We start from the raw sequence: 17,053 nt of genomic DNA, 5'->3' as shown, positions 1-17,053 counted from the left end.
GGGTTGGACGGACACGCAGGTGTGGGTGATGAGGGTGTCCCCCTCCTGTGCTTCAAGGCACTGGAAATGTCGGGCAGGGTTTGGCTGCCTCAGACGGTCAGAAGCGGGGTGTCCTCCCCGCAATTAGCACAATTAGTTACGGCCCTGGGGTCGCAGCAGAGGCTGTTGCGCTTCGTGAGTGAAACAAACCAATGGTTGGAGTCAGGGCCTAAATACGTGGTGTGGTGTCCTGTGGCAGCCACCCCGGCTGTCACCTGAAAGCTAGCGGTGTCACCTGCTCGTTAACGGCGCTCTCTGTAACGAGAAAGGCTGTTCGCCATCCGGTCCTCCATTCCCCCCTGCAAGGCCTCAGGGTGTCCCGGTGGTTGCACGGTGTTGGCCCATGGAGAAGGGAATGCATTTGAAAAACCCGGAGGAAAATCAGTTTTAAAACCACACAAATCGGCAGAGGGAATGGGCTGATACAAAACTGGGAATTACTTTCAACTCCCTTTTTAAAGTAGAAGAGATTTGAAGTAGAGGATAATCTTTAAAGCAGTTTGTCGGGAGCGCATCACCTTATGTGAGCCTGTATATATGGCTTAAATTATAGGAAGAAGGAACTTTCGCATGTTGGTGTCTGGATGGTGCAGTAGTTCGGGTCCTGGCTGTCCACAGATAGATTTCAGATAAATGACTACTAGATTTTCAATCTGCAGTTTTGCTTAGCGGTTAGATTATTTTTTAAAGTACTTTTCTCTTTTCCTGTTGCAATTCTTAGCTGTTTAGAACCTTATTTGAAAGAAAAGAGGCTTTCTTAGTCCATTTTGTCAAAGCTTTGGATCAAAGAATAGAAGTAGAGGCAACAGATCAAAAAGCTCGTACCAGACATTGAGCAAGACACGTGGGAGTTTGGCTTCTTGGATATGTAAAGCCTGGATTTACTGAGGAAATTGTAATTACAGTTTTGCCACGATGACACACAGACGCTGTAGCTAATATTGTGTCAGCAGTGCCATTAAAATATGCTCTGATTTTGAATAGTTCAATTTAGCATAGCACAATGTACCTGGTATATCTAGGAAACGTGCTTTTCAGGTGTGAGAGAGCATGACTGAACTGCTGGAGAGATGGGCGTTTCAGCAGTCGTGAAAAGACTTTTTTTTCAAAGCTTATTATAGCTAAAGCTGGGATGGCTGGGTGCCAGGCAGATGTTTGCCATTGACGAGCGGGGAGATGCTCTTGGAGGCAGAGGGGCAGCAGAGAGTGAAGGGTTATTGAGGTGGGCAGAGGATCTGCTTCCAGGAAGACATCTCATCTGCTTGCAAGGAGCCGAACTCCTTTTTCCCCTCACCTTGTCAAAGGGGGACTCCAACCCTGCGGAAAGTGCTCTGAGTAGGAAAGGAATGAAGGCTGTGAACGTGGCATGCAGACAGCTTCTTTGCCCGCAGCCCCAGCAGCCAGAGTGTGACACTAACGAGGCTCGGGGCAGTTTCACTGCTTTTCTTCAGGATTCCTCAGGCAACTGAGAAATCCTTGAGCGTGAGCTATTTCACACCATCGGCAGTTGCTCTACCAGAGCTGCCTGAAAGTTCAGGCTGTTGTTGTGTGCTTGCTGCAAGGTGGAAGGTGTTCACTTCCCCAAGCAGCAACGGCCTTGGCAGTCCACGCCAAGCTCTGCTGCCCAGGGATGAGGGTCTGGGGACACCCTCAGAGGGAGGGTGGGGAGGACAGCCCCACAGTCTGCATGGTGCTTATCGTTCTAGGGGGAGCAGGAGGGTAGAAGGTGGTGTTGGCAGAGTTGGAGGTTGGGGAGGAGTGAACTGCTCTGCAGTAAACCCCTTGGCTCAGAAGCTGGGCTGAGTAAAAGAGAGACACTCTCTCTTCTTGTCTTTTAAACCGAGCTTGAGACCATTCCTGAGCGCTGGATGGGAGCACCAAACCCACCTGCAAGCTGGAGGCTGGCACCAGAGTGAGCTGCCCGCCATGCTGGAAACAATGGCCGCATCCCAGCAGCTGAGGTGTCAGGAGAAGAGGGTTCCCTTTGTGCTTAACAGTTATCTTGTCTCTGTATCAGATTTAGTGTGCTCAGACAAGCTGTTCTACTCCTCTGTCTGGGGAATTGCTGGGGAAGCTTTGGAAGCCTGGCTTTGTTCTTTATTTTGGGTGGTGCGTCAGGTTTTTTTTTCAGTTGAAAACTCCAGACCCTCCCTCTGTGCAGCTGGGAGAGCGTGACAGATGGATGTTTTTGAGCTGGACACCGAGTAGGGGTTTGTTTTGTTTTGAGAAGCGCTCAGGAAGGACTTTATGGAGGTGTGAGTGAGTACAGAGGGAGCAAAGCAGGGAAGAATTAGGCTTGCTGTGGGCAGGCTTGGTACACACTTCCCCCATCACGGGAACTCGGCTGTCAGCAGCAGCAACCACGTTATTTTGGTTCTAGGCAGAGATTGCCAGCCCTACTAAATTGGGAGTGGGTTCAGTTGCTCACCCTGCTAAAGGTTCAGATGAACCTCGCATCCTGGGGTTAGCTTTTTTTAATTGGGTGGGTTTAGGATTCTGGTCCTAAGAGGTTAAAGTACAGCAGGTCATGTAGCCACCTCTGCCCCTGCTCCGAGGAAGAAGGTGCTCAGGTGACACATCAGGAGAGCCACCGCAGGGTCGTTCTGCCTTGCTGCTGTTCTCTGTGCTGGTGCAGCAGGCACAAAAGAGTCCAGCAGTGATTCATCAGGAATCCTTGGATCTTGGCTGATACCAATCAATCCTGCTGGGCTGCTAAAATAGATATGGCCAGAGCATAAAATAGCTAATAAAAACAAAATCCTCCATGGAAAATTCATTCTTCAGGGTATGAGGTTCCAGTTGCCGTGCCAAAGAGAAGCTGAGGAAGAAAAGATTTGAGATTTTCTAGCTTGAAGGAGGGGAGGGGGTATTATTGATCTTGTCTCCCAGGTCTCTCCAATCTGTTCGTTTACTCAGTTTCACTTAAAGGATTCGCATCATGGTAACCTTGATTTATTATCTGATTTCTTTTTGATTCAACCTCTCAAAATTGTGCACTGGCTTGAACCTGCAGTAATAAACCAGCACAGCTATTCCCTCTTATCTCCGGCATGCATGTAATGCTTTCTCTGCTGTGTGTACCTGATTCATTCTTGCAGACAGGCAGCAAGGTGAAATTTAGAAGAAAAAAAAATTGCCCTTTCTGTTCAAGAGTATAGGATGGGCAGAGTTTTCACTCCGTTCAAGGGCAGAGCGGAGAGAGTGTGGCAGGAAAGGATGCTGTGTTGTCGTATCGCTGTCAGGATGAGACTCCAGACGGGTCCTGTGCCAGCTGTGGCCTGCAAGACCTCAGCAGCTGAGGTGTCAGGAGAAGAGGGTTCCCTTTGTGCTTAACAGTTATCTTGTCTCTGTATCAGATTTAGTGTGCTCAGACAAGCTGTTCTACTCCTCTGTCTGGGGAATTGCTGGGGAAGCTTTGGAAGCCTGGCTTTGTTCTTTATTTTGGGTGGTGCGTCAGGTTTTTTTTTCAGTTGAAAACTCCAGACCCTCCCTCTGTGCAGCTGGGAGAGCGTGACAGATGGATGTTTTTGAGCTGGACACCGAGTAGGGGTTTGTTTTGTTTTGAGAAGCGCTCAGGAAGGACTTTATGGAGGTGTGAGTGAGTACAGAGGGAGCAAAGCAGGGAAGAATTAGGCTTGCTGTGGGCAGGCTTGGTACACACTTCCCCCATCACGGGAACTCGGCTGTCAGCAGCAGCAACCACGTTATTTTGGTTCTAGGCAGAGATTGCCAGCCCTACTAAATTGGGAGTGGGTTCAGTTGCTCACCCTGCTAAAGGTTCAGATGAACCTCGCATCCTGGGGTTAGCTTTTTTTAATTGGGTGGGTTTAGGATTCTGGTCCTAAGAGGTTAAAGTACAGCAGGTCATGTAGCCACCTCTGCCCCTGCTCCGAGGAAGAAGGTGCTCAGGTGACACATCAGGAGAGCCACCGCAGGGTCGTTCTGCCTTGCTGCTGTTCTCTGTGCTGGTGCAGCAGGCACAAAAGAGTCCAGCAGTGATTCATCAGGAATCCTTGGATCTTGGCTGATACCAATCAATCCTGCTGGGCTGCTAAAATAGATATGGCCAGAGCATAAAATAGCTAATAAAAACAAAATCCTCCATGGAAAATTCATTCTTCAGGGTATGAGGTTCCAGTTGCCGTGCCAAAGAGAAGCTGAGGAAGAAAAGATTTGAGATTTTCTAGCTTGAAGGAGGGGAGGGGGTATTATTGATCTTGTCTCCCAGGTCTCTCCAATCTGTTCGTTTACTCAGTTTCACTTAAAGGATTCGCATCATGGTAACCTTGATTTATTATCTGATTTCTTTTTGATTCAACCTCTCAAAATTGTGCACTGGCTTGAACCTGCAGTAATAAACCAGCACAGCTATTCCCTCTTATCTCCGGCATGCATGTAATGCTTTCTCTGCTGTGTGTACCTGATTCATTCTTGCAGACAGGCAGCAAGGTGAAATTTAGAAGAAAAAAAAATTGCCCTTTCTGTTCAAGAGTATAGGATGGGCAGAGTTTTCACTCCGTTCAAGGGCAGAGCGGAGAGAGCGTGGCAGGAAAGGATGCTGTGTTGTCGTATCGCTGTCAGGATGAGACTCCAGACGGGTCCTGTGCCAGCTGTGGCCTGCAAGACCTGCCAAGGGCTTTCTAATGCTTAGAAAGACTCTCCTGTGGCAGCCTGATGCAGGGGCTTGGCCTCCAGAAGTAAGCAAGGCAGACGTGTGGGTCCCAGCAGGGGTAGGGGACACAGACCCTTAGTCAGGTAGGGCTGGATGAGGAGTCTGGGTCTAGCCCTGAGTGGGAATTGATGAATAAGCTGTATTGCACTCGGAGTAGCCTTGAGAGACACCACGGAGAGCTTTGACTCATAATTTATAGGAATAAGCTATACGGGTATGTGTACATCATTACATCGGCGCATGTGTGTGCAGGCTGGAGGGGCTTGTGTCACTTTAGCTGTACTAATTAGTTACAGTAGTCATCTCTGTGTTTAGACAAGCCTAAAATCAAGGGTTGCATTATCATCGTGCCGGAAGTCCGAGGGCTGCTCTTAATTAGTATCTCAGTGCATGAAGGTTTTTATAAATTGAAGCCGTACAGCTGTGATATTTGCCTGGACTCGCGTCTCCCAAGGTGGAAGAGTAGAAATTATTTGTGAGCTGAGATCACCAGCAAAAATATCCCCTGCAGGAAGAGAGAGAGGGGAGCTTCTGGCTATATTTTAATATTCGTTAGGCGATGCTTAAGCATCTCTCCTGAATTATTTAAATGAAAGAGTCAGGCTACACCTGGGAGTAGCTGTGTTGGTATCTAGGTTGTACCCTACTCCCACCGGAGTCAAGTGTGACAGAGTTTTTGAGGGATCTGGGTAGAGCAAAAGTAGCACTTCTCTTGTAGTCCCAGTTTACTCAAATTCTCCTGGCAGCCTTTTGATTGCTGCCACAGATCCGGGAAGCCCCTGCTGCTTCAGGAAAGCAGCTTTTCATGTGCACGCTGCTGGATTTTCCCCCTCCAAAATCCATCTGGAGTAATAAAGCGCTCTCTTTCCCCAGGGTTAGTGAGCCATCGAGTCACCCGCGTGAGACCGATGGCTCCCAGGTCACAAAGGCAGCACTTGGTATCGAAGCAGGGGATGGAACCTACCTTGTTACCCACTCATCTTAGCGAGTCAACGCTATCCAGCGTGGTGGGAGGGTGTGGAGGAGTGCCAAAGATAAAGTGTTTAACTGGCTCAATGTCTTTCCACTCCAGCAAACCCAGGGTTGGATCGCAGCATTTGTTCTCCTAAGATGGATAAAGCAAAGAAGGATTTGATGAATTCTCTGGGTATGAGCCCCAAGCCTCCTGATACCAACAATGAGGCTTCAGGCTGGGACTGCACTCCAGGAACAAGTTTGTTGCTTCCTGATAGCTGCAACCAGAGGCCAAGAAAATACTCGTCCTTTAGACAAAAGACATTTTATGATGTCCTCACTCCAGGAGCCTCCAACGTCTCAAGGGTAAGTGCAAAGAGCAATTCTTTTTCTACCACTGTCCTTCTAAAATGGAAAGACCTATAATACACCTGGTATGGAGAAATATAGCCTTTCACCCAGGTCTTAGCAATTCATTTTGATCAGAGGCCTTTGTGGAAGACCTTGACCCTTACAAAATGAAGCCATAAGGCTCTTTTTGATCGTAATTGTGCTGCCTTCCTCGGTGGCCAGGGCTATTGCTGTTGGGCTATCACCTGGGTTTAGGATGCCAGCATGGTAGGGCAGGCATGTGGTTTGACTGCAGGTGATATTTCGAAATAAAATCCTCATGCCTGCCTGCCTAATCCGCCCCCAACCCACATCTTGAGCTGACAAACCCCCTGCCTCTCTGTGCATTGAACTGAAGTTTCCAGGTATATGTGCCTCTTTGAACCTTTTCTGACCATTACTCACAGTCTGAACTGTCCCTAAAGCTCTGGTGAAGTTGGTCTTACAGTCTCCCTTTATCTCTGGACCTCTGTAACCCACCCTTCCACTGTGCTACAACTGTGCTTTGTTATCTCTGATACTTCCCTTGCTGCATTTCAGGATGTTTGTCCTGGCCCCCAAATGTACCATGCATTGCTAAAGCAGGCGGACCTTGAGCAGCACACTCCTAAAGGTAAATATACCAAGAGGAAACGTGACGTGGCAGGAAAAGGGGCTATAACTTCTACGATAGTTTATAGTGAGCGTGCTGGGAACTAGGCTGATGACTCCAGGTTAGTGCTCTGCTTTCATTCTGCTGTCGGTGCCAGGAATGGTGCTGAGCTACTTGAATGTCCCATGAAAAGTGAATTTAGAGGTGGAGCAAAGTGGTCTGACTGGGTGGTAAAACCATGCTCCTTTTTCTCCTGGATTTCTACTGCCCCCAGGGTTCAGAGTACACTGCATTGCTGCCTATGGGAGTTTGGGCCCACAGGCCCTATGCCAGGAGAGCATCATTGCATCTGGAGCTAGCAGTGCTCCTTTCCTGTGAAAATGGGACCTACCTGTGAGAGCTGTACTCAGAATCTAGGTACCTATAGTCAAAATTGTGGTTCTTTCTCATTTAATCATTTTGGATCCAGCTATGCCCCAGAGCGGCTTGTTCTCCCTCGATGCAAGGCGCCTCTGGGTGTACAGAGCTGCTGGTCCTACCTGCTGCAAGAGCTTGTATTATCAGGGATGCTCAAATATAGGAACAGAGCGTGGTTGAAAGGTTTGCCAGCCCTCTCCTGGCCCCAGAGCACTCTTGGGGATATGGATCACAGGCTGGCAGTGGGTGAAAGTGTGCATGTGAGAGGATTTTAGTCTTAGAGAAAGATGGTAACTATATATACCACCTTCCTGTGCTTAGAAGTGACATTTATTTTCATGAGTGAGGACAAATGACTGCATCCTCAAGTGAATCTTGACAAGCTAGACTCATCCCTAACAAGTGGAGACAGATCTCTATTTATGATCTGCTGCTTCTTCAAGGGGGAAGAAGCTATCAAGCTGGAAATGTAAATGCAAATGAAACGCTAAGTATTGACATAAATAGTTGATAGTGCACAAAGTGCCATAATGGATGGTGCCATGGATTTTGCAACAATGAAGTGACAAAATTGGAACAGCTGTGCTCCCTGACAACAAATATAAATCAGGGCCATTCTGTAAGGACCCCAAGCAAGAGATATGCATGAGGCTAAAGGAACTGTAGTAAACCCTCTGCATTTTAGGGATTGCTTGAAATTATTGTAAACATGCATGATGGTGTGGACAAAGCAAATGTTTAGAATGATATTTATTCCAGGCTAGGTGCCTTTCCTAAGAGAGAGGAGCCAATTCAGCAGCTCTTTCCTTCAGTCCCTAAGCAGACAATGTACAGCTACAAGGGTTGTGTTGGGGACCATTTAAGAAGAGCAAGGGAATGACCTCTGAGAGGACCCTTTCGGTACCTGATCATCCAGAAACATGCCTGGCTTCAGCATATTGGCTGCTCTATACAATTGCTTTGAAATCAGGGGGTCGTGTCCGTGGTGCAAGCAGAAGCACATGGAGCAGGGTGAAGGATTGGTCCAAAGCTTGACATCCAAGATACCCGATTACGAGCCAAACCCCTAAGTTTCTCCTTGGTGAAGTGTGAAAGTTCATCAAATGAAAAGCTCTTGTTCAGCCAAAATCTATTTTTATCTCAATGCTAAGCTCTATCTAGGGAATAGTGCTTTTTAAAGCTTGTATGCAATTACTTAATTTAGGTTAAGCTTCAAATTCCCAGTTTGCTGCTGTTCTATTATTTGCAGCTTGTTTAGCAATATAAACAGTTTGGTTTATTTATGGGGTAAATGACATGGTTTAATTTCAGCCAATTCTTGGAAATGTATACTTTTTGCTTAGTCCAAATTTCCGTTCAAAACATTTGGCCAAATTGTGAGATTGTTAGCTGTTTAACTCCTTCTTTTTTTTTGATTTTTTTTTTCCCTCACACCATTGCTGATGTGAGTGGGAGGTTTGCTTAAGCAAAAACTGAGGAGAGGTTTGCCCCAAGTAAGGTGTGAATGGGGACTTCACCACTTAAAGATGACCCGAGCAGCTTGTTCTCTCCTGCAATATTCATAAGCTCTTTATCACCATCTTGACCGAGTTTCTTCCACCTATGACTGACTCTTGGTCACGGGGCACCCCAGGAAGGCAGGGGAATCCCACCCTTCTCTGAGAGTGAGGGAAGCTGTGCGCTAGAGACAGGAACTTGCCCATGATCATCTAGAGAGTCTGTAGCAAAGCTACAACAGAACAGAGCTCCTTAGAGCCAGGTCAGTGCCCTACCTTTTAATAAGGTGCATGACAGTAATTCTGGGATTCCTTTCTGTTTCCCATTCAATGTCTGCTTGATTTCTTTCACAAATCTAGTGAAGTGACTTCTGGAGACAACACAGGAGACAGCACAGTCACAGTGTGTGTGAATGCACAGCAGAGTGACGTCTGGTGGTTTCAGACCTGTGTTTCTCTTTGTCTCTTAGTCACAACCTTCAAGGTACCTGAGGATTTTCGAAGTGTCCTGGATGAGCAAGTGATTGGACCAACCACCGAGAACCTCATCAAGTCAGATTTCCCAGTACAATCATTTAAACCCAAAGTGCAAATTGCCTTCCAAAGGCTTCCAGGGCAATGCTCTCGGAACATGGAGGTAGAGAAGTAAGTAACCAGAAGGTGCCTAGACATCATTATGGATTGGACATAGCAGATTTTTTGCTTTCAAGACATGACATGTCAAAAATCTTTAGGAAAATATTATACTGTAGGGCAGTGGTCTCCAAAGTGTAACATGTGCATCACAGGGAGTGCACAAGACAATCCACTGGGATGCAGGAAGAATGTATTTTTGTAAAGAGTATTTATTTCATCTTTTTCTCATCTTTTTTTGATTTCTAGTTTTTTTTATGCTCTATAGTGTGCATAATATATTAGTACAATAGTACATGTATATAATTTGTAAATTGGGCTAGAATGATCGTTGTAGGTCCCTTTCAACAGAACTATTCTATTATATATATGAAGAAATATACGTGTATGTGATGTGCACTCAAAAACTTTTTTACTGGTAGGGGTGCATGATCAAAAAGTGGAGTTGTAGGCATGGGAGCCCATGCATCTAGAAAGGTGCATTAAGTAGTTATTTCCCCATCTGATTCCAAACAGGAGAAGACGGCTATATCTCACCTTTGATATTGCTCAGCTCTTAGCCAACGAGGGGATAGACTCCAATCAGCTGATGCCAAGGCACCACAATCTTGACAATATGCCAACTATTGAGGAGAAGAAAGATCCTGTCTTTCCCATCTACCTCCCGTTAAAGGTAAGAGCCACTTGTGATCTCTCATTGCATATGCCCCAGGATGTTTCTGAGAATTGCAGGACACTTAGCCATCATTGATACAAGAAGTGATAAAACAAGGAAGTGCTTCAGAGCATGTTTGGGCCCTGAAGGATCTCTACAAGATGCTGAGCATCTTCTGCAGGGTGCCCGCAACTTTCAACACAATTGATAGTCCTCATTGTCATTTGTATGTCCATATAAAAAGTATTGTCTCATGTTTCCTTCTAGATGCAGTAGTGAGCAGTATTATTGTGTGACACCTCTTCAGGTGGTGATCTTAGCTCCCTAGGAGAGAGCTGGAGGTAGAAATATTGCTGTTTGGGAGAAGATTGTTGAGCAAAATGTTTGTACCTGGAGTGTTTTCCCTTTTCACAGCCCACTTAGGAACCACATATTAGTTTTCCTCTCATGAAATTTTGTATCACGTATTTTCTTCTCTCTGAAATATGAGTTAATTTCACTCATCTCCTGGCTTTCTAGATATTTGACAATGAAGACTATGACTGTCGAACTCCAGAAGAGTGGATCTCGCTAGGACTAGAGCCAGGATCTCATGATAGAAAGCCAGTGCCTGGAAAAGCACTTTTACCTACAGATGATGTACTAGGACACGGTAAAGCTTGAATGAATGAGGCAATGCTAGCAATTACAGGCCCGTTCAGCAGAAGGGAACACGTAGATTCTGATGAATGCAGCCCTGAATAGCAGAAAAGCAATAACTCATTCTCCCCAGGCACAGGCAGGCAGAGCCAGAGACCAGGGATCTCAACAGCTGGTAGTGCTGCCCTGGACTGACTGTTTCCACTTTTTTAGAAGTAGCCTCAGAACATTTCAGAGTTAGATGCCCTGGGAATGACCCAGAGAAATAATAGATGGGGGGAGAAGGCACAGGGGTTTACACCCACTCCCAGTTAGAAGAACGAGGGCTCCTGTGGAGAGCAACACAGGGCTGGAGCTGCACATGGGAAAGGAGAATGAGATCCCCACAGAACCCCTGTGGGTAATGAGGGGTCCTGGATCCAGGGGTGAAGGAATTGGGAGGCAGAGGGGTCCCCAGGTATGTAGGGGCATACGGGACCCAAATATAAGACTATGGCTTCAAAAAGTGAGGGGGAGTGCCTGAAGCAGGAGGTGGGAGGATTGTCCAACAGGGAACTCACAGAGGTAAAAAGGTTAAAAATGGAGTGCTCTGGTGTGTGCAAACAGTCGGAAATACTAAACTGTAAGACTTGAGCTCATTATTTAGTTGATCACAGCAGAAATTATGTGAGATTGACCTCAATTCAAACTAGTAAATGGATTTAACTGTAGCGTCACCACTCTGATCAGGAAAGTCCATTTGCTGTAGCCTCCAGGAGAATGGACTAACCCTGTTTTAATCCTTGATTCTCTCAGAGGACCCCAAAAGCCAGAAGTTAATCTACAAGTGGATTGATGTTGGTGTTCTGGATTATGACAAGGAAACAGAGCTCTACTTGGTCCATAAAACAGATGAGAATGGGCTGGTGCGGGATGAAGAGGGGAGACCCATCCTCAATGGAGGAATAACTCCAGAAGGTGTGTTTCGAGTCAGGCCTTTTGGGACCTGGCATATACTCTGAGAGCCCGTCCATTACCCACGCTGGTCCTAGGTAGAAATGGGAAAGACATCAAGAAGTCATTTAATTCCTCTCCCTGTTATGACTCTTGACACATGTCTATTTAACCTGTCTGGAAAAACCTCCAGCAGAGAGAACTCCAAACCTTGATTTGACAACCTATTTGAGGCCTTCCATTTGGAGATACCTTTCTTTTTTCTCTGTCTCCCATCTTTCTTGCCTTGAAGAAAAGTTAAATGATGCTCTTTCTGGGACAATGCCATTTTGAGGGGGAATGTGGACAGATTAAGACGAAGTACTCCCCTCCTGAAATAGTTTGAAGATGCTGCTAATTCAGCTAATGCTCCTTGTCTCCTGCTGTCCTCAGCTTTTGTCCCTCATTTTAATCTCCAGTAAGACAGCCCAATTATATTGTCCATCCAAAAGCTGCTTTCAGCATTGCAAGCTATTCTGAGTTTTGTTTTCCCTGTAGACTCTTGTAAGCTTTACTTTCATTTCCCAGGAAGAGCCCCATTGTTGTCATGCCAGTACTGGGTGCCACGAATTTTCCTGCTGTTTCTGGCTGAAGATCCCCAGGTGTTTGCACAGCGGGTAGTTTCTGCCAACAGCTTGCGTAAGAAGACACAGGCGCTGCTACTGTATCACCTGTACGTGGACTGCATGCCCACGGATGGACTAAGTAGCATCAGTGAGAAGAGCCTGCAGAAAATGAAGCTGTTGGCTATGTGTGCTCCCAAACCACACATGGAGATGAGGTAAAACGTCAAGTACATGTCTGGAGTCTCAGCCTTCATTCAGTCCATTAACATTGTAGGACTTCATAGAGCTACAAAGCAAGTGGCAATGGAGGCAGATCTTGAGCATCCAAGATGGATCTCATCTGCCTTCCAGCCTTTGCACATGCACACCACCCTCTTGCCCAGAGTGTCATCAGAAGTAGGTAGGACAAGTGCCCCATGGACACACGTACAGGATGGGTGATCTGTCAGTGTTCCTGGATGAAGGAGACATACTTCATATGTAGATCCTCTGAGCCATGCTTACACCTGCAGTTAAATGGCCTTCAACAGCAGGAAGGTTAGACAGAAATGGCATGGTTGACCTTGCTGTCTCCCTGGGCTTTCAGGGAACAGATCAGTCATTGCTGAATTGATCTGCAAACCACCAGCTGTCTCCAGAAGCGGATGTTGTCTGCTGGTGAGTCTTCTACCTATTAACAGCTGCTAAAACAAATCAAAATGTCTACACAGGGTGAAGCAAACAAAACAGGAGATCTCCACCTGGATATAACTGAGTGTCTCTTTGAGATGCAGTTCATATCAGGAATGCGTTTTAAGAGTCCCTGGGCTGATGAATCATAAGCCATTGGTGGTGTCACTGGGAATCAGCCATGACTGATTGCCCTGCTCAGAGACAGGAAGGTGTGAAGGGCTGCATGGTCTGCCAGCCAGACTAGAGTAGCAGAGTAATTAGTCTCTGTTTGTGAGCAGAAATAGAGGTATAAAGAAAAGCGCTCTGCCTGCTTGAGGTGAAAGATGATGATTTCCCAGGGCAAATAGAGCAGGGTTTCAGCACTTATACACAGAAGTTTTGGCTGAGGAGACTGATTTCAAGAGGTGTTCAGAAGGAGGCAGTTGGGAGGACAGCTCAAATAGCCCAACTTTTCCAGAAATGCCATTTATCTTCCTCAGTTCTTGGGTGTTTTGGTTTTTTTTTTCCTTCCCCTCTGTAGTGGTTCTCCCCCTGCACTGGAGATTTTGCTTTGATCTGAATAGGCATTTGAGAAGACTGCAGTCCTAGTCCTGTGTCCCCACTTGCCTCTGTCATTAAATCTCCAGTTGAGAGCTTTGCTGGCTGCTTCATTGTCTGCACAGCTCTCCCAATGTGTTCAGTGGGAGCTGAGCTTCTGGGCTAGCAAATCCAGGAGGGCAGGGAGTGAAAGGTGGGTTTTGCAGTAAAGCTACAGACGGAATTCTGCTCGAACACTGTGGATGATCATTGTTTCCATGTCTTGTAACAGGGTGTTAGACCGTATGTGCTGCCTGGAGAAAGAAGTGAGATTGGACTATGAACGCACCATGAACAGGCTCAGCTTTGACAGAGTCGTCAGTTCCAAACCCGAGACGTTTTCTTATGTCACCCTGCCAGACAAAGAGGAGGAGGCAGTACCAGAGAAAGGTACAGGACACAGTGAAGCAGTTTGAACTTGACATGGGTATAGGACCTCTTGCCTTTGATAGGACTGGTGCTCTGCTGTAGAAACTCTCAGGTTCATGTTAATGATTAAGACTCATAAGGAGATCATATGAGAATTGTGAGTATGGCTGCTGTTTTTTTAGGGTGTATTTGCATGTTCATGTTACCTCAGTATAACACATTACCATCCATCAGCTAAGCAGCAGTAACTGTGCAAGTGTACCCTTAGTGGCACCAAGTGTGTGGCAGTGTAATTAGCTTAACTGCCTCTCGTTAGGCACTGTGCTGGGGCTGGCTGCCTTCCCTTTGCTGCGCTCAGCTGTGGCATACCTCAGGTGTGAAATGGGGCTCAGGCTCTTTTACAGTTATGAACTGGAGGAAAATGACCACAGTAAAAGGGGGTGGAGATGTGTGTGTGTTCTGTGGACTTTGATCTTCCAAATGTTGGAATGCCTTGAGGTGGTTCACAAGTGGCCTCTCACAGATGAGATGACTCAGCTGTGCCTTGAAGCCTCAGTGGGAAGATTCCACAAGTCCCATCTTCTTTCTCATGGGAATTTGATGAGCCTAAGAAAGGTCAGGCACCAAGACAGTCCCTTAGCCTGTAATGGGAGGCTGCAGAAAGTCTGTTGCAGAGCAGAGGCTCTCTCTTTCATCTAGTCATCTACTGAAACTGCTATATGGTATGCCCTGTGCTTCAGGGGAGAGTCCTTTTCACAAACACTGTCCCAAAGTGAGCTGTACTCTTCCTCTAAAACAGAGGTTGGGATGACTGTTGCAGGCAGTAATGTGTTCTTTTTTTTTTGGTGCCAGGACTCATCTGTATCCCAGACTATCCATTTGATGAACAACAAGCATATTTCAACTCTTTCTCACTCCTGACCAGGCCAGAAGTCATCCTTCTCCTTACACAGGTGCAAGATGAGTGCAACAAGGTAGCCACCATGTCTCTGTTTAACTCGGCTTTAGCCAGCCATGTCTGCCTGGAAGAGTTTGAACAGATCCAGACCCAAACCTTCACTCAGGTGAGTGGAGGAAGATGGGGGTGAACACATGGAGCAGCCAGCAGAGCTCTCAGGGTGTATTAGACAGATGCAGCAGCTGCAGATAGATTCCCTGGAAATGGATGAGCTTTCAAAGGAGATGTTGTTGGTGGGGCAGGGAGGAATTTGCTTGTGCATGTCAAATTTATTGGGATGTGGGGAGAATGGGCTGAAAGAGCTGTAGCCCCCTAGTTAATATGTTGACTGTGCTGTTAGTCATATGTTGAACAAGTGGCCACATAGGGCTACAGCCCCTCTTTCCTCCTCCTGGTCTTCATGCAGGTAACAGTCCTGGTTGGCACTCAAAAGTTGCCATTTTTTTTTTTGTTTTCATTTCCTCATCCCTCCAGCTGCAAGGCACAAGAGCTTTGATTCTTCCTGAAGCACTCATGGGAATAATGCTTTTCTACACTCTATGTTCTTTATGTACTTAATTAAATGACTGTGCTTGCAACACCAGCAGACAGACTAGGACAAAAATTTGCAACTCTGTGGTAACTCTCGCCAGAAGATCTTCATGCCCTCTAAATGAGGGCAGCACTTTGCACCCTGGATGTAGCCACAGGGAGTAGCTTGCAGAGGGTTGCACAGTAAATCAGTGGCAGAGGACATGTGCTGGTCCTTCCCAGTCCCACGCTGTTTCAGCTGGGCAGTGCTGTCATCCACTCAGGGACTGAGGCTGTTTTATTGCGCACAAACAGCAGCTGCCTGTGGAGCAAAAGTGACACTTGGTGGTATTTTAATAAATTAAAATGCTGCAGACTGCTTCCGCCCTTGGCTTCTTCCCCTCTTTCTCCTCGCTTGTCAAGAGAAGATAATATTCTGTCCTTTACTTGCTCACCACACCATCCACACAACTTTTATGAGGGACCCTGGCACCAGCAGCTTCAGTGATACGGCGCTATAGAAAAGAGAACAAAAAGGAAACACTGTGTATGGAAAGAATAGAGCACTCCTGCTTTTATACTATCAGGCTTTCTTTTTGTAGGTGTTTTCTCAGTGAAGATGTATGGCCAGGCTCAGATGCCACGTGTGTGTGCATGGGTTTGAGAGCTACTGTTCAGCTGCCACAGCTGAGAGAAGTGTTGCTGTTCACAGCAGAGACAGGCCCAGCAGTCCCAGCTAGTGGCTGACCTTGCCATACTGCTTTCCCACCAGCCCTTGGAGGGCTCCACAGTCTGCCTTTTTTCTTTGCCTTAGGTTCAAACGTTTCTCAAGGATGCTTGGATCAATACCCTAACGACTGCAGTGAAGAGCAACCTGAGACATGCAGGCAAGGACTGGTACAACCTGGAGCAGAGCCACTGGGAAGTCTACTTGATGTCCAAACTGCGGAAGCTGATGACACGCATCAAATTCATGCTTCAGGACTCGGTGCGGTATCTGGTCCAGAACTCGCTGATCAGCTTCACCCAGCTTTTGCTGGATGCTTGCCATGGTATCCTGAATTGCTCACAGGACATGGAATGGGGAGATGACCTCATCAATAGTCCCTACAGGTAAGGAAGGGAGAGGAAAAAAGGGTGGAAAGAGCAAAAAAGTGTGGTGCCATTGTCTTTCTAATTACTGTTTTTGGAAGCAAGCTTTGCACTGCAGCTTTAGGCCGGGCTGTTTCCCCAGTCCTCCACCTGAGACCTTTGCTTGAGTATGGAAGAATGACAGAGAGCTGGCTGCTCTGCTAGTACAGACTTCAAGTTGCTGTTAGTGCTATGAGGCAGCCCATCAGAACCAAGGTCTGCTACTTTGACATGCTCTTCTAAAGATTAGCCACTTCCAGCATTCTCAGGGGAGCAAATAATTACTGCGTGCTATTTTTCCTGGAGGCCAGGAAGAAGAATACCAGGAGGCATGGCTGGTTAATTCTGTTCTTGGATTAAACCTCAGGAATAGGATCTGGCTTAGGATCTCTGAAGAATACAAAATTCAGGTTGTCAGAGTGCCTAGAATTTTCTTCCATTGAGTATTGATTTAAGGATTTCTGTCTTTCGTGGTATTAAAAAAGGAAGGTTTAGAAATTGAAAATGGGAAGAGAATGAAAAAACCCTGCCTTTTGCCTTGAAATCAGCAGAACTCTTGACACTGATTTCAGCTGGTAACATACAAGATTGGGAGATATTGCATATAGCTTCTGGAAGGTGAATTTTAAGAGTATATTGGAGATGCTGAACGCCTGGTTTGAGGAGCATCTAGAATTTTTCTGTAAAGCAGCTCCAGTTCTCAACATCAGGTTATGGCTTTTGGGGATCCTGCTGTGTCACGATTGACATTTCCTTCACCTTTGATAGACAAGAGTTCTTAATGTCTTTATGTCATTAGTGGTAAATTCAGA

The 17,053-nt window shown here is 46.5% G+C and overlaps 1 protein-coding gene across 1 annotated transcript in view; it reads left to right on the top strand.

The window, feature by feature from the left end:
* The first annotated feature begins 5,821 nt into the window (after positions 1-5,821).
* DNAH1 (dynein, axonemal, heavy chain 1) overlaps positions 5,822-17,053 on the top strand; it is a 68,259-nt gene continuing 57,027 nt past the window's right edge. Inside the window, exons 1-10 of the mRNA XM_014959406.1 lie at positions 5,822-6,031; positions 6,596-6,668; positions 9,031-9,205; positions 9,710-9,866; positions 10,368-10,500; positions 11,283-11,444; positions 11,988-12,240; positions 13,506-13,663; positions 14,495-14,706; positions 15,925-16,223. Coding sequence (XP_014814892.1) covers positions 5,822-6,031; positions 6,596-6,668; positions 9,031-9,205; positions 9,710-9,866; positions 10,368-10,500; positions 11,283-11,444; positions 11,988-12,240; positions 13,506-13,663; positions 14,495-14,706; positions 15,925-16,223 — 1,832 coding nt within the window. The remainder of the gene's footprint in view (positions 6,032-6,595; positions 6,669-9,030; positions 9,206-9,709; positions 9,867-10,367; positions 10,501-11,282; positions 11,445-11,987; positions 12,241-13,505; positions 13,664-14,494; positions 14,707-15,924; positions 16,224-17,053) is intronic.

This window comes from Calidris pugnax, unplaced genomic scaffold (assembly GCF_001431845.1).
Source record: "Calidris pugnax isolate Ruff unplaced genomic scaffold, ASM143184v1 scaffold407, whole genome shotgun sequence".
NCBI classification, from domain to species: domain Eukaryota; kingdom Metazoa; phylum Chordata; class Aves; order Charadriiformes; family Scolopacidae; genus Calidris; species Calidris pugnax.
Note: the sequence above shows the minus strand (reverse complement) of the source record. Positions and strands in the feature narration are given on the sequence as shown.